The 24,985-nt window shown below is 37.8% G+C and overlaps 1 protein-coding gene across 1 annotated transcript in view; it reads right to left on the minus strand.

Annotated features, from left to right (window-relative positions):
* The window catches only part of LOC124170903 (cadherin-23), a 102,972-nt gene that overhangs the window by 21,589 nt on the left and 56,398 nt on the right, over nucleotides 1-24,985 (minus strand). The window contains exons 4-12 of the mRNA XM_046549949.1: nucleotides 20,229-20,450; nucleotides 19,500-19,661; nucleotides 19,100-19,229; nucleotides 16,674-16,846; nucleotides 16,184-16,381; nucleotides 8,002-8,140; nucleotides 7,430-7,557; nucleotides 5,338-5,465; nucleotides 2,385-2,510 (exon numbers count right to left, since the gene is read on the minus strand). Coding sequence (XP_046405905.1) covers nucleotides 2,385-2,510; nucleotides 5,338-5,465; nucleotides 7,430-7,557; nucleotides 8,002-8,140; nucleotides 16,184-16,381; nucleotides 16,674-16,846; nucleotides 19,100-19,229; nucleotides 19,500-19,661; nucleotides 20,229-20,450 — 1,406 coding nt within the window. The remainder of the gene's footprint in view (nucleotides 1-2,384; nucleotides 2,511-5,337; nucleotides 5,466-7,429; nucleotides 7,558-8,001; nucleotides 8,141-16,183; nucleotides 16,382-16,673; nucleotides 16,847-19,099; nucleotides 19,230-19,499; nucleotides 19,662-20,228; nucleotides 20,451-24,985) is intronic.

Raw genomic sequence — 24,985 nt, forward strand, 5'->3', positions numbered from 1 at the left:
AATTTCTACCGAGTCACATTAAAATTTCAACTAAAAAAACCGTGAAAACAGGATAACAACTTAAACAATTGGGATAATGAATACCTTGTTTGATTTCCGATTGATGCATGTCATAAGGTAATTCCTACCATGCGTGGAGATTAGCCTCTGCATGCCGTTTTTGTGAATTACATTCATATGTGTTAATTTATGCGCTAAAATAATTTTCGTCAAGTCTGTAATCAGGGAACTTATTGTTCGTTCGCGCTCTATCATCAATTGCGCCCATGGAAAAGGAAGTTTCTGAGTGCTTCTGAGCATGTTTATCTAGCAATGCCACGGCCAACAGCTGGCTACTGCGAAAAGTAGAAAGCACCAGTGCTCAAAAATGTCTCCCGTAGCGCCATTCGACCTGTAGGCTGAAATCGAAAAATAAGCTGGTCGAAAACCTAAATCCCGAAGTATAATTTCGATTCGGGAATGGAATGTCCATATTTTATGTACTTCATAACGTCTGCAAGTGAAGTTATTTTTAAAAAGAATATGTTTAATTATTGCAGTCCTCCAATAATCAATAAAAATCTGTGAAATCTAGAGCGCGCGATTATTACGAGATATTTCTAAGTTTGTTTCTACAGACAATGGAATATCACCAAGAATTTGGTACGTAAGCGATACCTGTTCAAATATTATTCTTCTGGATTAAGAGCTATTCTTTTTAATGCTAAACTTATGATTTAATTAATTTATGAAAAAAATATCCCTGTTTCTCGCTAATTTTTTTCACTTATTTCATGATATAGAAGTAGTAATCATCGCTTGTCGTTCCTAATATAGACGTAAGTCAAACTCTTTACATAAGGAGTTACACTGAAGTATGTTTTATTAAACGGAAAAGAAGACTCACACCTACTGGCGCCGTCTTTTTTTCATGGCAAAGCTAAATGATTTTAGGCGGTCCTCGCGCCCCACGCGTTGTGGGCACTCGGGAACTTACTGATATTTGTATAGCAGTCGGTTTGAGAGACTGGATTTTCCCTAAATCTTTAGTGCATTGCACTTAACCACTTATTTTTGGTAGCGCCTTGATGCATTGTACCCTCTTCTAATTATTTACCGTGACATATATTCCCGAAAGCCGCGGCTCCGCGGCAATAAACCAAACTTTACCCTCTCTGCTCCTTTTCCTTGGCGGCTGCACCATGACGCACCCAGATACTTTGAACACGAACGGTTCTTTCCATTCTGCAATTTGGGTTTTCCCAAATGATGCCTTCTACGCGATTGGCTGTACGATTCCGCTTATTTGTGGCTGAGTGCTCGGCATCAGCCTCCATTCATTTGTTGTCTAGGTTTGTGCCGACGGATGTACATTTAGTCATTCCCCAGGTAAGGATACAACGAGATCGACTCGCTAATACGAAAAAAGGTGGAAGAAATCGTTCATGCGGCAGTTTTCCCGCATAAAATCATTTTTTGGAAGGAGACGAAAAATTTTAAAGCTTTGCTTGCGACCTTCATTCATAATATGTTTTTCCATCGCTTTTTCCGAAAGTGGAATGAGTGCTCCAGAGTAAACAGTAGATTTGCAAAGAAAAATAGAATTTGGTTAAAACAGCCAATAACACGTCCCGCCGAAAAAATGAGTGTATGCTAGCAACTAGATGAATATTTCATTCTTTGCTGTCTCAGGTTACGAAATGTTATTGTAGCTCCATTTATAATTGTTTTTGACTTCATTAAAATCACTCCTCGTCGAAGGCCATCATTGCAGTTTGATAGGGTCTATACGCAAAAAATGCTGAAATTTAGAGGTTCCACCTCACTAGAGGAGTTAAGGGTAGCAAATTCCACGGCATTACGCGCTACAAGAAGTCATGCAGCAGCAAAGTTTAAGGTGCGACAGAAACTTTAACTGGAGGACAGCGGGTTTTCTATTGCATTTTTAAGAATACATGTAGTTATTTCGTATTTAGCCAGTAAATGCCGAGTATTGTGTAATATTTTTTTCCAGACATTTTATGAGAACGTTAAGAGAATTAACTTATCTAGTTTCTGTTTAAATGAGGTGAAGTAAATGCGAACGAGGAATTGATAATCTCAGTTGGTTTGCAGTACTTTTAAGGAGAATTGTTGCTTAGTAAATGGTATGATTTTGAAACCAAAATAGGTTTGACAGAAGATAAACTCAATCATATGCAATGCGTATCACTTTTCAAGGTTTTGATTCCTTTCATATCTGGGCTTTGTTTTAATTAGCATGAGCTGAGCACCATCAGAGTGGTGTTTTAAAAGTTCAATTAAAAAAAATCATGCTCATCAATTGTGACTCACGATGAAAGATTTGGAATGGGCAACATTGTAAGAAGAAGGAAGGTTGGCTTCATAGTATATCATATGCTCACCTGTTCCCTTGTCCAAGATGATCTCTTGCTTCAACTGTCAAGTAGTGCTTTGACACAAGTTCGCGGTCAAATATTGGGCCGTTTGTTCCAGTAGTTATTACACCAGTTAGTTCATCCAGTCGTAACCTTATAAAATATAGAATTGCATGTAGTTTCATTACTTGCACGAGGAGAAAAGGTCGATTCAGTGAAATAGCACGTCGATATAGCAGATTGTGATTCCAAAAAAGCATTTGTAATTAAGTTATATTTAAAAGATACTATTGAGTGTACAAATATGTAAATATATATTCCAAACATATTTAACTCTTAATGCTGAAATTGACATATAAAATTGTTGACCACATTCCCCATCCATCTCTAGCATCATCGCTAGGGAGAATCCTGCATTGGGGGAAGGAATCGCTCACAAGAGTGTGAGCAACAGCGAATCGCACGACGCCAGCGCAAAAGGCCGAGGAGTAGCGAAGAAGAGGCAACACACTCGTCATGAGTTCGTGACGTCATTAACTTATCTGAAAAAAGCTGAAGGCAATTGGATTTTCGTCGCAAATTACTCGCTAAGAAAGCGACGAGTCGAAAAACGAGACATTACGTGTCTCTTTATTTTTCAAACTCGATCAAAATCTACAGCAAACGAACATTAGTGACCGAGTAAAAAAAAACTAGTTACAAAATACTAGTTCTCCCTAAGTTTTGGAAATTTATTCGCAATTTAGGTTCCAATAAGCTGCTCGCTTACTTTTTTGGGCTTTTCAAAACTTTTGACAAAAAGAAGGCATGCATAAAGAATAACCGAATATATTATCGAGAGAAATAGCGTTTTGGGTACTTTTGGAAGTAGCATAGTTTATTACCTTTTCGACTTTTTGCAAATTTTAAAACTTGTAATTATCAAAATAAAGGATATATTCGGATTCATCATGGAAAAATGCATACTATGAACTTATTTTAAACTATAAACACAGCCACTGTCGGCTTGTTTTATTGATTACGGAGACTTTTTTTTGCGGAGATGAGGAAAAAAACGGCAATTTTCATACGGCGCTGGAGTCTACACGGTTCGTCGTAGAAAACAATTACAGGGATAAAATTTTCAGATAATATTATGTACTTTAATTTTGAAAACTTATTCCTTAAAAGTTAACAGATTCTGATTTATAAACAAAAATCTGAAAAAAATAAAAATTGTTTGCCTTTTTTGCCATTTTTGGATTGTTGCGTCACAAAATACTGTCAGGAAACTTCAAATTCGGATTCAGCAGGACAGAAAATTCAGAACAATCCCAAAACTATCCCCTGAAAGCACTTTTAACTCAACTACATTTCATTCCTTCACTTGAATACATTTGTAAGGAGAGTTTGTGGTGTATTGAAGGGATTTGAGGAGTAGGCGGATGGCATTGAAGATGTTGCTTAGGTGATAATGGCCCCTGTATGTGACCTGAGGGGTGGGGTTTCGACCTTCACATCAACGATTTATATCGTAAAAATTGACTACGTACCCTCATGTCGTTGCTCGACAAACTTGAACCAGCTTGCATATGGCTACTTACAGCGTGCAGTGCCCCTTTGGCCATTGACACTTACTTGGTCGCGTCAGGTCATATTTTCCCGACTGGATTGTCTCAGATGATTTTTTATATGAAATAACGCCGTTCGAATTTGAAATTTTTTCTAGTGTATTATTTCTTGTACTTCTACCGCTGAGTAAAGTTGGAATTTCAAAGTATTGCTTTTTTCTCAGTAACCGATGTTTTGACCCGACGCGATCGTGAGCGTATCAGATTTTTTCCGCCTTTGACCAGACGCTTTTTTTTCCTGTTTTAGCCTTATATTAGTCTATTTTATATAGCCGACTGATTTTTTCAAATTTTATAAAGCTCAATGCATATCCCTCTTTTTGTAAAAATTTATGTTTCTATATATGTTCCCTGCATAAATATTGATACCGTTTTCTATGCATCGGCCATAGTTTATGTAATGATTTAATAATTCCTGGAGTATAGGCCATATATAATGCAAAAAAGTTGTTAGCCAACGTTTCACTTTATTTAAAACCTTGATCAAGGCTTAGTTTTGCACATATTCGTTTATTGATTGGCCAAATAATCAAATAAAAAACAATAAACAAATATGTGCAAAACTAAGATGATGGTTTGTAATAAACTGAAACGTTGGCTAACAACGTTTTTGCATTATATATGGCCTATACTCCAGGAATTATTAAATAATTAATTAAATGAGGTCAAGATAAGAGGAAAAATAAAATCTAATTATCTAATCCACCAAGGAGGAAAATTAACCATCACTTTCATATCACCGTCATATCATTATACACTATAGTTTATGTAATGTTTATTGTGTATCTAACCGTAAATTTAACAATAAAAATGTATTGATCTTATTCGAACAGCTTACTTAGTGAGTAGCCGTAAAATGACACCAATATATTGATAATAAGTTTTTTTTTTTAAATCGCAATAAACTCAACTCAGGTCACAAGCGTTATAAGCGGTCAGCTGGGTGGGCCAACCCACGGCATGTGGCACTTATACCAAATGTATTTATTTTATGACGGCCAGAGTAGTGAAAACCAAAACATTAAAAACCATTGGCACGGAAGCTTCCGCGGTGAATAAATGGATAATTGCTTGCCGGGTTAAGGCCGCTAAAATGAATCAACGCGGGCTTAACCCAGAAAGCATGTATTCATTAAAATTACAAAAATTACATTATTTGCGCGTTCGTTTATTACTCAAAGGGCTATCAAACTTTTGAACGCGGCCCGAGGAGTAATGAAGCATCTCCAAAGTGGCCCGAAAGATCATTTTGGTTGGCCTTCTCTGGTCTGCAGCATTTCAGTACAATTGAATCGAAACGGTATATTTGTATTACGGGCATGCATATGCAGATAAAGACAAAATATGAATTAATTAAGTCTATTTCCTACATTTTTGCAACACTTCCTTCCAAGTTTGTGTATCTTATGCCATGGGTTCCAAAAACTCCCGAGTCTTTGTCCATCGCTTGCACCCATGCTACTGTAGTCCCGATTCCGCAATTTTCCGCTACTGTAGCCTGAAAAAAAGCGTCAGCATATCAGTTTTTAATCAAAGTTCAGTATACACACCGAGACAAGAGGTATAACGTTTTTATCAATTATTTTTCGTTTGAGAGTAATGTCCTTGTCGAATATAGTATTATGATGTAGAAGTTCTGAATCAGAGGTCAAGAGGATTTTCTAAACAGCAACGTCTGCTCAACAAAACCAAGATGACGACTTCACTCCGACGTTCCCTCTAGCAATTTGGCATGATTATTGCTGTAGACATTGAAATTAAAGCGCAAAAGTCTTCCTCTGTTAGTTAATTTAATTCCAAAAATAGTTTTAATGCCTATAGATCACCTATTACTTATTATAACCCAATGCTGCACGTAAGTATAATCAAAAATGTATAAATTTTCAGCTCTATTCAGGAAAGATTTAAACTACGTGTTCTTTTGTGCAGTAAAATTTAATGGCAAAATATGTAGCTGCCTCAATAATTATATTTGAGCAGATTTTCACATTTAAAAAATAAGAAGTCTTGAAATATAATTTCTCCCAGTAGCAGCTCTAGGTTAGAAAGGGTAAACTAAAAAAATTATATTTGGAGAATAAACTGCGCCATTTGAGATGTAACTTGGTGGAACTGCATGCCAAATGAAATTAATTTTTACAGTTTATGAATTAAACATGAATAAAACGACCTAGGCTCTGTCTAATCCAAGTAGACTCTAAATAGGTGAATGGGTAGCAAGCGCAAAACAGCAGAGAATTAGAAATGGCGGCTCAGGGAAGATCTTTGAAGGGGAAAGTATCAGCAGGGTATTAAGGTGGCAAGGAATTGCCTAGGTTTAGGGGGAGAAGACTTTGGACATCAATGGGTGGTGAAGTGAATGGACAGATTAATTTCAAAGGTTTAAAATGTGGCCGTTTAATTCTTCTATGCATCCTTTTGTTCAAGAAATTCCAGTTTTCCTCCATTTTCTTTCGTATAGTGGACTTCAGGAGTGAATTCACCGCGGTCTTTCACAACTAGAATTTTGGGAAAACTTGTGAATGTCTGTGTGCAGACAGGCCCTTTTCAAGCACATGAGTGCTAATTTAGCGAATAATCTGTCCAATTTAATGTGTATTTTGTCCACTAGATGATAAACGGGTTCGTGCACTCAGTCCCGACATCTAAATTCATTAAAAGAAATAGGTTGGCGGAAGGGAGAGATAAGTTACGACCAACAAACAGCCATTCTTGTATTTAATTTTAAAACGAAGATAAGCGAAAGTTGCCGCCCACTTTTCATGAGTTGGTGAAGTCATTAGAGTTTCGGCACATTAATTAGTTCAGAGAGATCTACTCATTGAATGAAGTAATTAATAATGAGAGTGTAAAAAATAACTATCCACGCGTAATCGATGCGCGAAACCCAGGAGTAGTCGAGACACGGTGACCCGCTCGGCAGGAGTCTATGATGTCATCAACTTATCTGCGTAAAGGTCTCGGCTACCGAGTTTTCGTCGCGAATAGCTGGAGAAGTAAGCTATGGATCGAAAAAACAAAAAAATACCTGTTTCTTAATTTATCTCTATATCAATCGGCAATAAAAAAACTGCCAAATGAACCCATTGGGAGTTTATGGAGCTTCCTCCAATCACCCTCATCAAACTATCTTCGTGAAAAATATCATTATTTTCAGTTTTAGGGCAATAAAATGAGCTTGAGAAATCACGCACCATTTTTACTAAAACGATAAATGGATGAAGTGCGAAACTGCCCACATTTTTCATAAATAAATTCATATATTTATTCACTTTTACATTGTGTCCTGATTCAAAGATTTGGATGAGCAAGTTGAAAAATCTAGAATGTCTGCGAGTACTATAGATGGCATAAAGTTGCAACTTAATGGAACAATCATTGCTTGGTAATATGCTTATCTACAAGCTAGCTTTCCTTACTCTAGATTCTTTCACTTGGGGAAGGCAGGGCACATACACTTACCTCATAGTGGTCTTCTAAGAATTCAGGGATATTATCATTCATATCTCGGATGTACACAGTCACAGGGACAACGCTTCTCTTTGGGCGATTTGGCACTATTTCTTTGGCTACAAGCGTGAAGTTCATGACTGTAATAATGCAGTTTTGGTTATTTGTGCAAGTAGCTGAGGGATTATATTATACATGTGTATAATGAGGTTCAGACACTTTGCAACAAGGCAGTGGCGTAGCCAGGGGGAGAGTCCGGGGGGTCCGGACCCCCCCTAAATATAAAAACACAATCATTTTCCTTCATAAAAGAAAACAAAATATTGAAAAATCATGAATTTAAAAAGCATTTCTTTAACAAATGAAGTTTTTTCGATTATGACAAGTGTTAAGATTAGTTTAAAACCCATTGCTTAGTACCCTGTTTCTTTTAAATTCCCCCCCCTCCGGTTTTGGACCCACCCCGAACAAAATTCCTGGCTACGCCACTGCAACAAGGGCTAATTAGATTATTTTACTATTCATATTTCATGGAGAGGGAACTTCAGTGACAGTTATTTAAGATGAATTGAAATCATTCAAACCTGTGACTTTTTCATAATCCAGCTTCTTGGACTCCTGTACCCGAATCAAGAAGGCTGCTTCATTCACTCCTCGTTGTGGGGTCACTTCAAATACTCCACCGTCACCATCAATGTACATTAGGAATGTCCCATTACTCCCCTAGAAGAGACATTTTTAATCACGACCTTAGTAACAATCACGTTTTTTTTAAACTTTCGCTTCCTGCTGCGCATTTTGCGTAGTCGGCTCTACCTTTCGCGGCCATTGCAGGAAACATCCTCAAGAGTTTTAAACACGGTAAATCTCTTAACATCGTGTAAAACTCCTGAGGATTCGACTGCAATGGCCAGGAAAGTCAGAGTGACTACCAGGGGCGGATCCAGGGTTTCTTTCTGAGGGGGCACAAGCAAGGCCATATCCAGGATTTTTTTCTGGGGGGCACAAGGATACCTCGTAATACAAAACGAGCGCAATGATAATGGGACCGTATTAAAAATCTTGCATATTTTTTAAGGGTCTGGGGTGCCCGTACCCCGTGCCCCCCCCCTCCCCCAGATCCGCCTATGGTGACTACGTTAAGTACGCAGCTGAAACAAAGTTTCAACACGTGACTGATTGCGCTGCGAATACCTAAAAAAATAACAGTTCCATCAAAATGAGTGTAAGTACATTAATTTTGTTAATGTACTTACACTCATTTTGTTCAGTTCTGTTTTTGTTTTGAAAAGTTCAAACATGCATATACAGTCATCGCACAATAATCCCTTCCATTGCACACAGCGAGAGGTGCAGGTATTTACTTATGTGCTTAGCTGTTTTTGGCTCTCTCACTTACGGTCTCCCATGGGAGAACGTGAGAAAGGTAGGAAATTACATGATCAATGGAGTGCAAGAGGTACAAGCGAGGATTTAAGCAATTGGTGTGGAATATACAATACACAGTTATGCACCTTCCGATTAGCATGAATCTTCCCTCATATCCTTAGCACATGTGGGGAAATAAGGATTCGCGGATGATCACTCGATATTTGGTAAGAATCCGCCCAGAGGCATATAAAAGGGGAAGGGGTCCAGGTAGTCCATGCCCCCTTCTCCGCGAAAAGTTTTTAACTTTTGAGCTGTCTACTGCCGCGGCGCGCCGCCCGAGTAGAGCTTTGGTAGTAATTCCTATCCATTTCCTAGAACTATCGGTGTACCTTCTAAAATGTATAATTCCAAATATATTTTAGAATATCATTTGGTATCGTAAAAATTATTAAATATCATGGGGTATCCAAATTTTAAATTAACCGAACCCTACGAGGGGTATCCATGCATAAAATTCATTCCTCCAATGGATTGCCTAAAGGCCGTTTTACATGGGGCACGGAATTGCGCAGGTTAGAGCTGAATTTATTACTAAAATGGCGTGGAATTGCGCGAATGCATGAACGAAATTAGAACAGGGGCTATTTTGCCGTCTCACATCCACGCATTCTCGCATGTGTTCTAGCAATAGGGAAGTGCACTAATTTTTTTATATTGCTGAATTTGAAAGTTTAGCCTAAAAAAGAAACATTAGTATAGTCACTTTTATTTCCTGCATCTGGGGTATGCACTTTAAACGTTTTGAAAGTCGGAAAATTTCATGTTGCGCTGAAACACAGTGCCTCCATCTTGATTGAGATGTGACGTCAGAAGGCAGTAGTCACCAGTGGAGTATCGCTGTATTCCGTCGCCTTCTTTAGCGCGGCGAGAGTTTCCTGTAATCGGTGGAGTTTGCTTCCTATAAATGTCGTCTAGTACCGAAAACATGAATTCAAAATAGAATTATAAATGATTTTTTGTTCCAAATTTCATCTCGACGTCGAAACAAAAGCCTGGAGAAAATATTCACTCCCGTGCCTTAAGCACAAGCTATACGGAATAAATGGTTCAAGGCTGCTCCTGACTCTTACCTATCGATGATATTCTGTTTTGAAGTTCATTTGAAGGTATTGTAAGATCAAATTGATATTTATATTATTATAATTTACTTAATAGGTACCTCAGTCACATCAGAAAGTGTGTTGAGCCAAAATATAGCATCTTCCGCGTACACCTACGTAATTTATAAACTGAAAGTAGTTTGGTTAAAGAATTATGGCGCGACTGTTATTTTACACGACCGGGTAAAATGCGTACTTTGCCCATGATATGTGCATATATGATAACAAACGATTTTTGTTAAAGTTAATCTTTATTTGTTGAAATTAATTCATTTATAGGTGATACAGATATAAATGTACACGGCAAGTCGCGCGGCGTAATTTGTACTCCACTGGTGACGGGTTCATCTTGCTGATCTAAAAAATTAGCTACAATACCTCGAACTTTGAAAACTCGCAGTATAGGCAGTCAAAGTACATTGTAGGAATACACGAGACCATTCTAGCCCAGAATGTACGTACAATGTTGAAATCCTTGGTTTTCAAAGATTGACGTATTTTATACGCCAGCGCGCCCCGGTCCCGGGTTATCAACTTTTATTTCATCCTATTTGTTAATTGAAATTATATTTCGGAATGGTTCTTTTAGCACTGCCACTGAGGTAAACTGGTAGGTACTGAGTACAAGGCACTGAGGTAGGTACTGAATAAGTAAACTCCCTTTGGAGTAATGTGAATTACAAGTGTTCGAGATATATGGCATTTTATATTCGAAGTTGGTCAGTATAAGCAAAGAAAAATTAACATTTTAGCGCACACCAACCCTTGTAGTCATCGTATCTCTGCGTTTGTAATGACACTGCTAAAATACCGAAACGCCATTATGATGATAAAAAAATTGTCTCATGTCAATGATTGTTGCAATTATAATTAATGATAAACTTGACGCCGTATGATCACAATGAAGACAACAAAAAATAATGCCAAGACGTAGATTTAAACCCTGGTCCTTAGGGTGGGAATCTTTCCTTGTAGTCTTATACGCTACCACTACCCCAACCGACCCATTGAGAAAAGGAGGATATTTTACATTTATATACATATAACTTGTAAAAAGTAACGCATGAAAATTAATTAATTACAGCCTAACTAAGGCCCTAATTGAAAAAGATGGAGCAACTGCAGTGGCAGCTTGCCCATAAGGACTCTCGGACGCCGCCCCTCCCAAATATTTTAAAAAGTAAAAAAAATTAATATCCATTGATTTATAATTATACATCTAATTAATCAGAGTGTTTTTTCAGTCGCATACATCGAAAGTGTAGGAAAAACACGAAAAGAAATAGCGCGAGAAGTTCGTATTTGTAGCCGTGGGGCGCTGGCCAGAACGTCACAATCCATACCCATGCAGTTATATGGAGAGTGGTAGTGGTGGGGGCCACTGGTGCTATGACGCGTCCATGGCCCTTATATACAATGACCATGGACGCGTCTAACTTTGTGCCTAATGGAAGTCTTGGGACGTCGTCCGAGAATGCGCAGAGCGACGAGTGAGTTGACATCGCTGCGCCGGCCGGCGGGCGTATAATCTGGCGTCTACTTGGTGCTGCCACAGAAAAGGGACCTACGGAATCGGAATGGTCACTGTACTGGGTGTAGCTATACGATTTTAATTTTTAATTACTGATAGGTATTGCTACAGAAAATAAATTATCTCATTATGCATGCGTTTTTGGGTGTTTGAATTCCGGAACACATAAAATCCAACCAGTTAAAGGCCGTATTGACGTAGGAAAACTATTCTCGAGTATTTGCCACAGTTCTGTTATGATTACGAATTTCAAGAACCTTGGGGAAACTAATATTATAATATTTAGGCCATAACAATGTATTCATATCTTCCCGATGATTAGAAATGCGGAACCTATTTTTCAGATGAATTTATCAAAAGGCCTGAAGTATTGGGAAAAATCAGTTAACATTCCCCACTGATTTATAATTTAAGAAATAGGTGCGTGCGTGATAGGGTGAAGGATTGAACATGATTTAACCCGTAAAACGTGACTTTAAATAGAGTCATTCAATGAATGCCAAGAAGTGCCGCGTACAATGCACCTTTTGTGTGTAGATTCATCATTTTTCTAGCCGTCCTTGTTCTATTAGTTCATGTTCACCTAATTCCTCAGCGGCAGAGCGGTAGCTGTCTGACGGAAAATGTCCACTTGGGTCTGATTTAAATGGCTTCGAAGAGTTCATATCATGGTGCGGAGATCCTTACAGCTCCCATCTGTGGCTAAGAGTCGTCTTCTTTTACGATCTAGAATTTATTTTCTATCATATCATGGCAATTATTTCGAAGACATGGTTATTCCAAGTGCGACCCGTTGGCGTTTCGTGTGTTTACCACATATGAATCTTAGACTCAAGGAGATGGTCCTTGACGTCTTCTGTTTGCTTGAATGCCTTTGCTGACCTTAAATTCGTCCTTCAGCTGAATCAGCATTAGTGGACCACGACTTCTATCTCCCTTGAGTCGTCCTTATAGTATGATAGTAACGGCAAGACTCGGAAAGAACGGAGTGAAATGAGTTCAGACATCATTTTCGAGGAGTTAACTGTGTGTAATTGCCGATTAAGAAGTTTCTTCGTGCTGTGTGTACATTCAAGAAGACAATTTTAATTAATCAACAGTGCTCGTTTTTGATTTAGGGAAATATAGGGAAAATTTGTCCCAATTCTGTGTCCAGCCACCTTGTTCTTTTTGATCGTATTTTTCGTCGGCCTATTTTGTGTCGTCCCTTGTATATTAAGTCCCTTGTTTATTATAGACTAGTACCTTTGCCATGTGTTCAATCGGAAAGAAATTGTTGTCCGGCGCTGGTTTCAACGAACGTGTAATTGATCACTTTGCTGGACAAAAGGAAAGAAGGATGGACTTCTGCAATATAAATAAAGGAATGTGAGTATTTCAGATTTTGTTAAAATTGTGTGTTTAATTATTGATTTTAAATCATATTGTATTCAAGAAGCAACGCGAACACGTCAATCAAAGTTTACATCTGCCATAGCAAAGCGCGTGCATTCTATGTAGTGTTTGTTGCCTAGTGGAAGTCAGTGACACTCCCCTCCCTCCTCAGGTGTTACAAGTGTCATTGCTACCTAAATCATTGCAAATATTGTATAGATTTGACAAATAACGCATTATGATTGCAAAACGGACAACAGAAGTGTATTGCGGGCATATTCGCACAAAGAATGTAGGCGCTAAAACCGAAAGTTACGTATTTTCGTTTGTATTTGCAAAATATCGCAGCAAATATATTTTTATCCTTCAAGATCGTTGATCAGTATAATCGAGAGTCCGGACTAAGCCGATCCGTTAGACCGAGAGTCTTCTGCATTAAGTATTTATTAATCAAGCTTTTTTAGGAAAACTAGTTATTTTTGTTGAAAAAAACGGAACATATGGCATCACAAAATTTAATTCCTAGATTTCTGTAAAAAATTAATAAAATACACGAAATATTAAAAAATTATGACCCCCCGGTGGAGTGCGCCCCCCCTAGCATTTGACTCACGAGCCGCCACTGGGAGCAAGGTACGTGGTCTCCCCTTGTTAGCCTTAACGTCTCGCATTTCTATGGAGCGTTGATCCTGTCCTCCTTTTTCAAAAATTCAGTGACCATAAATACATCAAAGTTAGGTATACCATTTATAAATCGTTGGAATTTTCCTTCTCCCAACCAAGATTATCTTTTCTTGAACCCATCCTGGACAGCGAACCATTGCAACAACTAGCCAGCACGGAAATAAGGCTAGCATCCCATGATTCTAGTTGCGTAGGGCGAACGTTCCGGCCGGCGTGAATACATACGCAACGAATATGTCTTGCAGCAAACGTCTGAAATAGGTTTATTAGTTTGACTCGGTTCTTACAAAAAAAAGTTTTGGCATGATAAACGGCATTGTGCCAAAAAATACCCGGCGAAAAATAAATACCATCATCAATTTATTAAAGATTCAATGTGCTATTCGTACTACACTTTCCAAACTTGAAGTAGACACGTAAATGAATATTATAATATATTACGCAATGATGAAGCCTTTTACTCAAAAGAGAAGCAGCCACATATATATTCTGAAGATATTTTATAACAGCAAAAAAACGGATACCCTCAAATTCTGCAATTTTTCTATGCAATAATAGTAGTAGAACCAAACGGCGTAGAATATGCCTTCTGCTACTGCCTTGTGACGTCACGGCCAATATTCAACATGGACACCCGTTTTAGCGGCCTTTGAATTTTTCCATATTTCGGACGGTCATCTCGAATGAAGTATTCACTATTAGGATTTAAACTGTGGTTTTACGACATTATGTTATTCTGAACTCTAATTTAAAAAATGTGTTTGGTGCATTTGAAACACTAGTGTACTTCCCTATTCACTGCTCTACACGACGCAATTTTGATTGCGCCTTCGCACGTACGTCAGATTGCGCAATTCCGTGTACCGTGTAAAACGGCCTTAGGATCTTTTCCCTATTCTTCCCAATCACAAGTCCACTCCTCAACTCTTCCCCATATGCTCACGTCTTACCAACTGGAGAACTCGGAATTGATGCAGCATTCTTAAAACCACTCGTCCGCTTCTCAAATCTCTGCCATACACCACCGTCACCTCTCACATTGCAGGTGCCCCCGTAAAACATTTTTTCCCCACCCCCGGCCCCCTTCCTCCCCACCTTAAAGTCCCTTCCAATCTTCTCTTCTATCTTCTTCGTCTCCACGAACGCCATTTACCTCCTCATATAAAATCAATTTTTACCAATAATGTGACGAAAATATTGCTTGATTATTGGTTTTAAAATTAGACCTCAATAGGCACGTAGCACGGGGGGAATTTTTTCTCTTGTGGCAACTATCCGCGATACGTCTGCTGAGGAGACCACTAGCCAAGGAGCACGACAGTCCATCTTTCGATCCGTTCGAGTCAACAGCAAAATATCAGTATAACTCCCATATGCTACCCGAAATAAATTTCCTGCTACGTGCCTGGCGGTCAATGTCGGTAGCGAACGAGTATTTTTTCATTTCTTGATATAAAAATAATCTCCAGAAAAGGGACAATAATTATTGCACATGCGCAACAATGGATAGAAATAGAACCCGTTAGTTACTCTAGAAGTTGTCAATCAAGGATTAAAACTATTCTTAGGTTAGTAACTTTAGCATAAAGGCCTTGAGGCTTACTTGGCACTTCTAGAATGAAATATGATTAAGCTACAAACAGTGGGAGCTTTTAATGATTTGGTTGAATGGAACCCGCAATTGTAATTCAGTTAAGGAATTCGGTTACCGGAATGGATGGATAAGTTACGACGAAAAAAACTTAGCCATTCGCCTCTTCCCAACTCCCAATTAGCCATTCACTCCAAGTGTTTTACATGGAAATGCGAAAGTTACAGCTCACTTTTCATGACTTGGTGACGTCATTAGATTTCAGATTCATTAACTCGTTCAGAGATAACCTTTCATTGAGGTGAAGCATCGCTTGCAAGAGCGTAAACAATATCATACCATACGACGCCCTTGTACATTGCCGAGGAGTGGCGGCGAAGCAGCGATACGCATGAGTTCGTGACGTCATTGACTCATATGCAAATGGGTTGAGGCTAAAGATTTTGCCGAAAATAGCTCGAGAAGAAGGAGACGGATCGAAAAAAATAAAAATGCTGTTCCATTTATTTTCCGAACTCTATTGAAATCGACAATTTAGTAATAAATTTTGTAAACGAGCCCATTGCAGAAGGAATGTAAATAATAACGGAGAGCGGTATTTATTATAAAGTATACTATCGATTTATATAGTTTTTAGTTGGTAAAGGCCATAAATGCTGTTTATGAAATGTATTCCAAAGAGACAAATTTAAATCACAACAATCTGTTCTCGATATAAGATACTCATTTCTACGTCAGCAATAGGGATAAAATTCATGCCCCACAATCACCTTCTGCCTATGCACCATGATGTTTAGAAAAAATAAACCTTTGTTGGCTTTAATGCACGCAGTTTTTGTTTCAATTGATGCATTTATTGCAATGAGATGGGTTTCTCTGCAATGAAATTAGAATGGCGGACGTTCTGCTTTGTCAAAAAAGTGAAATGTAATTCGAGTCGAAATTTGCAAGTTTTTGCTCAGCTAGATTCGAAATGAATTGAAAATTTGAGTATCGCAAAGCTTTTAAAATTTCCCATCGATATCACAGTTTTCTCATCTATACAAAAAACTTACCTGGTCATGATCAAAGACCTGTGGAGTTGAACCTCCTAAGAAAGTAACTGGAGTATTTGCTTGTGCATTTTCATTAACTTCAGCTACATAAAATTTACTTCGGAAGGTTGGCACCTCATCGTTGACATCTAATATTATCACAGTTACTTCCGTTTTCGCTGTTGGTGCTGGGGAAACCCTTTTGGATACCTCTTGGGCCTGTGAAGCATATCAAAGAAATTTTTTAGATAATATAATAAATGAAAATAATTGTAATAACAAAAATGTCGTTGATAGCGGCGCATAGGCTGTTAGGAAAAAATATCTATTGGATTACAGGTGTTTTATTTTTGCTTAAAATAATTATTAAATGATGGTTTGATGAGTTCTATAACCATAATTTGGAATGGTTTAAGGCAAAATGACCCATTTAGGAAGCAATTACCGGTGGTTCTACATATTAAATTGCATCTTAAAGTAAGATTACAGAATGAACGAGACAGTAACTCACCATTATTTCAAGCACGTATGCTCCATTGCTGTTATATGGACTCTCCCTGTCCAGTGTCTTCAATGTATATATTATCCCTGAATTGACATTTATACCAAAAAGGTCTTGAGGTCCTTTGGTGATGGAATACTTTATTTTATTATTAATTCCTCGATCACCATCCACAGCTTTTACTGAAAAGTAAACATCAAGATATGCCGTAAAACTTTTTGGGATTTGATATCCGATTCAAGAGCTTACATGGATCTTAGATATTAAATACTGTATTTTACCAATTACCCATGTTAAGGCATAAATTTAAATAATCTTACCGATTACAAATACACTCTGATAATTCATTTCTATAATCCACAATGGAATCCTTGACACAGTCGAGCTTTTCACAAGAGAGAAGAGATTTCCTGCAGACATATCATCATCGGAAAGACACACAGAAGACCTTTTGAGCGGATGTATTGCGTGGTTTAGCCCTCAACCCTTTCAAAAACACCTCAGTCCGGGCTAACCTTCCAATCCGGAAACTAAATCCACATAATTTAAGGTTTCTCAATCATGATAACATTTATTGGAGATGTATTTTTTAAGCAGTTATTTGAAACAAGCTTTAAAGTACACATATCTTAAACGAATTCCATTGTCTTCATTGTTATAAATTGGTGAAGGCGTTATTGAAGTTATTTTAATGCTAATAGGATACTATTGCGCGCAGTCAAAAAAAGTTTAATAAGAAGGAAATACAGACGATGAAAGGAGAAAGGTCTGTTGGTATAACATTAAAAAAATCAGTCATTATAATCCAAGGTTCTGTAAATAAAAGGAATTCATTTTAATGTTAAAACTTTTGTTCTATTTTATGAAAACAAGCACTGCACGAAAACTTAGGGGTAGAATAGTTATAGCCCTCCCCTCGACTGCTTGTGCTCAAATAGTGACTGAGTAACAGGGTAGGTAGGTTTAATTTAAATAGGTAGCGTATGGAAAAAATTAGATTTTTGCAAAATAAATGGCCGTTTTTTCTCGGAGAAATTAAAGTTATTTGTCATAAAAACTGAACTATTGTGGCAACTAGGAGAAAATTTTTTAGTTTCTAAGTTTTTCCAATCCCGTGATTTTGATTTACTTATAGATTTGGCAGTATTTAGGATTCTTATGGGCGGGACGTGGTGTATATCATACGTAATGATCTTAAATGCTTTGGCTCGAAAACATTTCAAAATCAATTTAAAACTACTTTCTCGAATTTTTATTCCTTTAATAATTACGAGTATAGTGAAGAGTAAAGCTACGGGCATTAAAATATTTTTCTATCTATAATCTGTATGATATTAGCGGTATTTAATATTTTTTTCGGGTCGAGCGGTCCAAATCCTACAGCTATCTTGTAAAATTGGTTGGACACTGAATCCACCAATATACGAACATTTTTTTTCGAATTTTATCTGCATTAATAATATGTAAAATAATAGCAATACAATTCTCATTAAAGCATATAGACGGAATCTGATGAGTAATAAACTGACAATTGTCTGCTAATATGTGCACCTGTCTTCTCGCACTACAGTTTCTAGGAATCTATTTGCAGAAATTACGAGGATTGGCTGAAAATGGCGAAGAAAATAATTTTATTCTAAGTATACGCATGAATGCCCATAATAAAGTTATCATACGATTTTACTATTGCTAAATCTAGTTTTAGTTTTATGTACCCTCTCCCACGCTTACTCTTTCTGATTCTTTCCCAGAAAATGGAGGATTTACTATTCCTATCTTCTTGTCACAATTTTCTTCTAATATAAGATAAAAAACAATTCAAGTTGAAGTTTTCACTTTTAAAGGATTCTATCCTAAGTCCGTCACGCTATTCTCACCTTGGAATCAGAATGTACTTCCTTGGTAGGTGGGCAGTCATTACGCTTCATGCTTTTTTTTTATATGGATACAGCAAGAAACCATACCATTTTTACCTGTTCTGTTTTATACCGTCTTGTGAAATAAATCCAACAAGATGGAACTTTGCACATACAAGTGATTTTCCATGTTTGATCACATCCCTACTAATGCAGTTGCCAGGGATGCCTTAAAAAACATTGGGGGGCCCTAACCGGGGATCTTGCCCTGGGCAATTTTATAAGTAGTGAGTTATAAGTTTTTTAAGCATTTTAGAAGAGTCATATGATCAACATTAGAACCCTGATAACTCGAATCTGGATATCTGGACACTCCGGGGGAAAATCAACAAGCCTGACACATTTTTTCCTCACACCTACAAAGAATTTTTGAGGGGGCTCGGGCCCCCGAAGACCCCATGGAGTCGGCGCCACTGGCAGTTGCACAAATGTGGGCTGATTTTCACGTGCCTCCTCGTGATTCATTAAGGTGAATAATAAAGAGTTGGATAAATATTTTCATGAGGCAAAATACCTTACCTTGCAACACAGGAGATCCTATAGGCATATCTTCTCTAACTCTAGTGACTGGATTTACAAGATTAAATTCTGGTGGCTGGTCCTCAACATCATCCACTTTAACCAGTATTGCTGCTGTCCCACTATTAACCTTGAAAGCGTAATGAAGAAGGCCTGATATGTACATCACAACATTTTAAGATATATTTCTTTATCTAGCCACATTTAAAGCAACAATATTAGTTTTAATATATTAAGTTTTAAAAGATTCACTCTTAAGATATCGTACCATGGTTTTTAAAAGAATTTTGGTGCTCAGAAGGTATTTAGTTGCGTACAAAAGACATTGCCTATATGAAGGTTTCACAATGGAAAATAAAAAAATACCAAAACTGGAAGATTTTTCTCCAGGATCACTTACTCTGTAGTCGTTGGACCTATCTACTGCCAATACCCGTATTTGATACAGAAACTTTTTCTCATAGTCCAATGATCCTTTTAACACAATGACACCTTTCCCATCAATTGTATTTATGGAGAAAGTATCATCATCGCCCTCTAATTCTTGAATATAATAAACCACCTGCAAAAAAGCAAACAATCATTATGGAATCGATCATAACTAATGAATACATGCAATAGGAGGGGGAGAGGTTTACGAGTTGAAATTTAAGATGGAATTAACATAATTGAAGATTAATGAAAGCACGTTTTCATAGTGTGTCATTGTATTTCGCAGGACAAAAGCTTAGGAACATGAAAAGAATAGGAGTAAATCACCTTTAGTCCGAGAAGTTTAATTATTTCCAGTGAATATCTCTCGGGCCTCAAACCGGGAAAGGTCCTCCATATCTCCTTTCGACGTTTCGATGTGCAAATCGCCCATCGCCCTCAGGGATTCAGGAATCAAAATTGGATTCCCGATTCAATCATTGGATTCCTGAATCCCTGAGGATGATGGGCGAGTTGCACATCGAAACATCGAAAGGAGATGTGGATGACCTTTCCCCGCGTGAAAACAGAAAAATCTTCACTGTCATTGTTCGCCGGGAAAAAATCAAACATTACATAATTAGTTCCCCTTGAAATTTCAGAAAAAAAACTTCACGGACTTTATAATGACAATGAATTGATATTTAAGAGACATTACCTGACCATAGAGTCCTTCATCTCTGTCAACAGCTTCAACAGTTGCTATGTTCAATCCTGGCCTTGCATTCTCCGGAATGTTTATGGTGGATTGGAAAGGGCGGAATATTGGCTCATTGTCGTTGATGTCATCGACCAGGAGGAGGAGGCCTTGAGTGACGAAGTTGCCCTCCCCGAGGTTCCCGTCCGTCAGAGTAAGAACAAATGAGTATTCATCTTTTAGCTGCAAATTAAGAATAAATTAGAGGAAATTAATTGAGCATTAGTTTGCTTATTGCGAGGAAAACTTAACAGTTGGTCTTAATTGGTTATAATATTCAGGAAATACATTTCGCAAAGTAACTTCAACGCAATATATGTATAGAGTCATTGATACGCAGTGTCTGGTGAAAAATTATTATTCTTTTCTTATGCTTTTTGCATCGTATTTCTTTACCTTTTATTGTTGTAGTTCAGTTCCTACCTGTTGTTTTGTAAAGAAAGGCGTGAGTCATGAATTCCGGTACCTTCCTCCTTACTTTAACGCAACAGGTTATGCGCCCAGTACGCATCCACTGCTCAAGTTCCAAGCCATCGTAATTATCGGTTGTTGAGTTGCCAGTAGTAGGTTACGAGTAAAGCCTTGGCGGGCTGCATTCAACCATGGCGAGTAATTACCTCGCCAGAAATGGAAACTATCGGGAATGAACGGCTTGAACTCATGAGATTACGTTAAAGAGAGGTGCGTATCACGTAAAGAGAGGTAATTGGTGCATGAGGAGTGGTAAATATAGGGGAGATGTTTCGTGGTGAAAGGAACTGTGTGAACGGGGATAAAATACCGGAGACGAACTTTTCCGCGACGGTCGATTAGAAGGAATTGCCAAAAGTAGAGTCTAACCGGAGCTGTATCCGTATGTGAGGAAGACCAAAGCCGCCAAAGATGCCTGGGAGTCTCCCCTTAATTAACACGTTTGCAGCTTCAAAAGAAAGTGGTGTGAGGTTACTTCTGAAGTATTATTCTCACTTTCGCTCATTGGTGGGGCTCTGGAATTAAGAATAAATTAGACGAAATAAATTGAGATTAAGTTTACTTATTGCGAGAAAGCTCAATAGTTAGTCTCAGTTTGTTATAATATTTAAGATATATTTCAGGCAAAGGAAATTCAACGCAATAGATGCATAGAACTATTAATTCTTACTGGTGAAAAAGTTATTGTTCTTTTATTATGATTTTCACATCGTATTCCTGTACATTTTATTGCTGTAGTTCAGTCCCGACTCGTTTTTTTGATCAAGACGTTAGTCATGCATTCCTAGGCCGCAGGTCTTTGCGATAGAGCCCCTTTCTCTCTGCCAGCTCTTACAATTTTTGTGGGGTAGTGGTAAACTCCCGGTGTGGGGTCTTGGGTACGTCCTCGATAGCAAAAAAGTAATAGTTAAAATGGTAAAAGGTATTTTTACCGTAAAAAATGAAGGAATGTCTTTAGCGACAAACCGTCATAGCAGTTGTACGTTATTTCTCTGCAACGCAATATGTTACTACTTGCATCGTAAATCAAGGGCGATATTTTTGGTGGGAGGCAATTGAGGGGATCTCTTGTGAAGAATTTTTATCACCTTTTTTCCTCATTTTTATATCATGGCTCCTCAAGTTTCTTTTTAGGCTGTAGAAAAAGTTTTTCACCGATATCACTGTTCTGCAAAAAAGTAGTTCAAAAAATGCCCCGCTACAATTTAGGGTGTTTCTGGCTAACTTTGGGTCGCTGAATCCGAAAATGACCTCCGTTTTTTTCTATCACCCTCCATTTTCACGCAACCCCTAAATTGGGGAAAACAACCCCTTATATAAACTTATCGCTTTTCAAGTGACTTTTACTAATGTTATCTGCTTCTGATTGAAAAAAAACTGACGTTTTAAGGCTATTAGGGTCTAGAGAGAGACAAACTTCACTGGGGTAGAAAAGATTTACGGGGTGAAAATTGAAAAAAAAAAATTTAAAAAACATTAAAATAACCATTTTTCTTCGTTTTTTTATGACATATGATATGGTAGGTAATGGAAAAGTTTTAAAGTAATGAATACACTGTTCACTATTTTGTAAGGATTAATATAACATAAAATATAAGAGGGGAAGGGGGGTGTAGGAATGGTTTAGGAGGGGGTTTAGGAGGTGGTATAAAGAGCTGCCACAAAAATCTGGAATATGGGTTTCCTTTAAAACAGAGGCATATACAACAGGAACCGAAGGTAAATCGTGGCCATTGTTCAGTAAAACAACCATTTAACTTGTCTTCGATCAGTCAATAAATAGCCTCCATTGGTCTGGATCATTCTTAATCGCTAATTCCCTCATCAGTCCTTCAATATCAGTGCAGAAAATTAGATCATCATTTTCATCATCCGTTGAAAAAAATTGAGTGAGGGTTGACTGTCTGCCTCTGTGATACGAAACATTCACACTATCGGCCAAAAGATTCCACTGCTGCAAATGCGAGCCAAGAAGTTGTGCTTTACCCTTTGGTAAGTCTAAATCTTGTATTAGATCACTTAGGTCCTCGTGTTTTGGGATGAGGTTCCCTAGGGTTCTTCTACATCAGGGCTGTAATATCCATCTCGATGGCTAGGACCTGCTTCCACTTCCAGTGTAGCTTCGTTCACTAAGACATAAGAATCATCGAGGGTGCTACTAGCTTGAGCTTTAGGGATAGGAATAGCATCAGTATGGTTCACTGGGCGAATTACTGAAGGTAAATTCAGATAAATCATTTCAGGATTGTTTTTTTAAATCCATAGTGTCGGTTTCGCAAAAATAGCAATTCGTTAAATGGTAAGTGGGTTCAACTCAAACCATTGGCACTCCGAAATTTAGGGAACGATTTCCCCAGTTTAGTCGTTCACAAAGACTTCTATGACAACCACTGCAACAGAATTTAGGGGCCCACGATTTGTCTTGGTCACCAATTTTACACCCGAAATAAAGTTCATAAGATTTTCGCACAATTGCAGTCATTGCTTTCCTTTGGTCTTTAAACACTAAATCTCCACAGGTGTTACAAAATGAATTGGGATGATTTTTGCAGGATCGCTAAATGATCGCTAGAAAACACTTAATCGCTCGCAAAATAACACACTAAGTCGAACACACGCTAGAAAAATAAAGAAAGAACTTGGAAGATTATAACCCGACACGCAGGAAAGAGTGTGATGTACTGAATAGACAATAGGTTTATTTCATAGATGAACATCAGCAAGTTCTACTGCCAGACACATGAAGACACGTTAAAACGTGTCCAAGCGTGTCAAAACATGTGGTGAATGACTTTTACATCGTATTTCCCAATTTCTCCCAATGTATTTCCCAACGTTTTCCAATGTATTTAATGGAAAGGTCTGAGATCTTACTTTAAAGGTAAGGAGGACAACGAAGTCAAATCATGAGGTCCCAAACGCTGTTACAATAATATTTTGATAAATCTGATTTGTGTTCAGATTTTTTTTGGCAGATCTTCATACCACTTCCTAGAGGGGAAGGGGGGTATACGTGTGGTATCACTCGTATACCCCCCTTCCCCTCTTATATTTTATGTTATATTAATCCTTACAAAATAGTGAACAGTGTATTCATCACTTAAAAACTTTTCCATTACCTACCATATCATATGTCATAAAAAACGAAGAAAAATGGTTATTTTAATATTTTTTAATTTATTTTTCAATTTTCACCCCGTAAATCTTTTCTACCCCAGTGAAGTTTGTCTCTCTCTAGACCCCAATTGCCTTAAAACGTCAGTTTTTTTCAATCAGAATCAGATAACATTAGTAAAAGTCACTTGAAAAGCGATAAGTTTATATAAGGGGTTGTTTTCCCCAATTTAGGGGTTGCGTGAAAATGGAGGGCGATAGAAAAAAACGGATGTCGTATTTGGATTCAGCGACCCAAAATTTGCCAGAAACACCCTAAATTGTAGCCGGGAATTTTTTGAACTATTTTTTTGCAGAACAGTGTATTTATTTATGAAACCTTGTCATCTGCTTGGGATTTTCTTAAGCTTACATTCTGCAATGTTTCCGATGTCTTACAGCATTAGATAATTCACATTTAGGTTGACTTCAGTCCACGAAAACATAAACAATTTACAGAAATTTTGATTGAGACCTTAAAGCCAGGTAAATACAAGCTCTATAACAAAATTATGGAAGTGGAAACGATTTGTAACTAAGAAGCATTTTATGAATGTGACTTAAGAGCTGGTGCGACTTTTCGGCCCTCGTAAACACGAAAAAAAAATTTGAAGTCTTATTTTAGAATATAGTTATTAGGCTTTAGGCTTTCCACCCGGCGATATGTTCCAATGCGGTAAAATTTTCGAAAGACGACGTTTTAATTTGAAGCCGTGCTGCCTGGTGTATCAGATGAAACTCAGATTGAAACTGGCCGTCGTTATCGAACAATGAAGGCGAAGCGCCTGATATAGTCTAGTCAGCAATCGCCAACAATGGCCAAATAGAGGAAAAAATGTTGCAGTAGCGTATTTTTGCGCAGTTACTGCTTAGCTGCATTAACAATCCGCTAATATCCCTGAGCCTTGGGGGGGTCAGCGGGAGCGCTCTAAATGTCTCTATTTTTTTAGATTACAAAAGAACGTGTCTTATAGCGAGACAACACAATGATAGAAATAAATTTGATTGGATGAGAAAGGTAATTTTTCTGCAGTAGTTTCAGTATACAAGTTACAGACGAGTTCTCATCGCTCCTTTAATAATTTGCATTTGAA

Source organism: Ischnura elegans, chromosome X, assembly GCF_921293095.1.
Source record: "Ischnura elegans chromosome X, ioIscEleg1.1, whole genome shotgun sequence".
Lineage (NCBI taxonomy): Eukaryota > Metazoa > Arthropoda > Insecta > Odonata > Coenagrionidae > Ischnura > Ischnura elegans.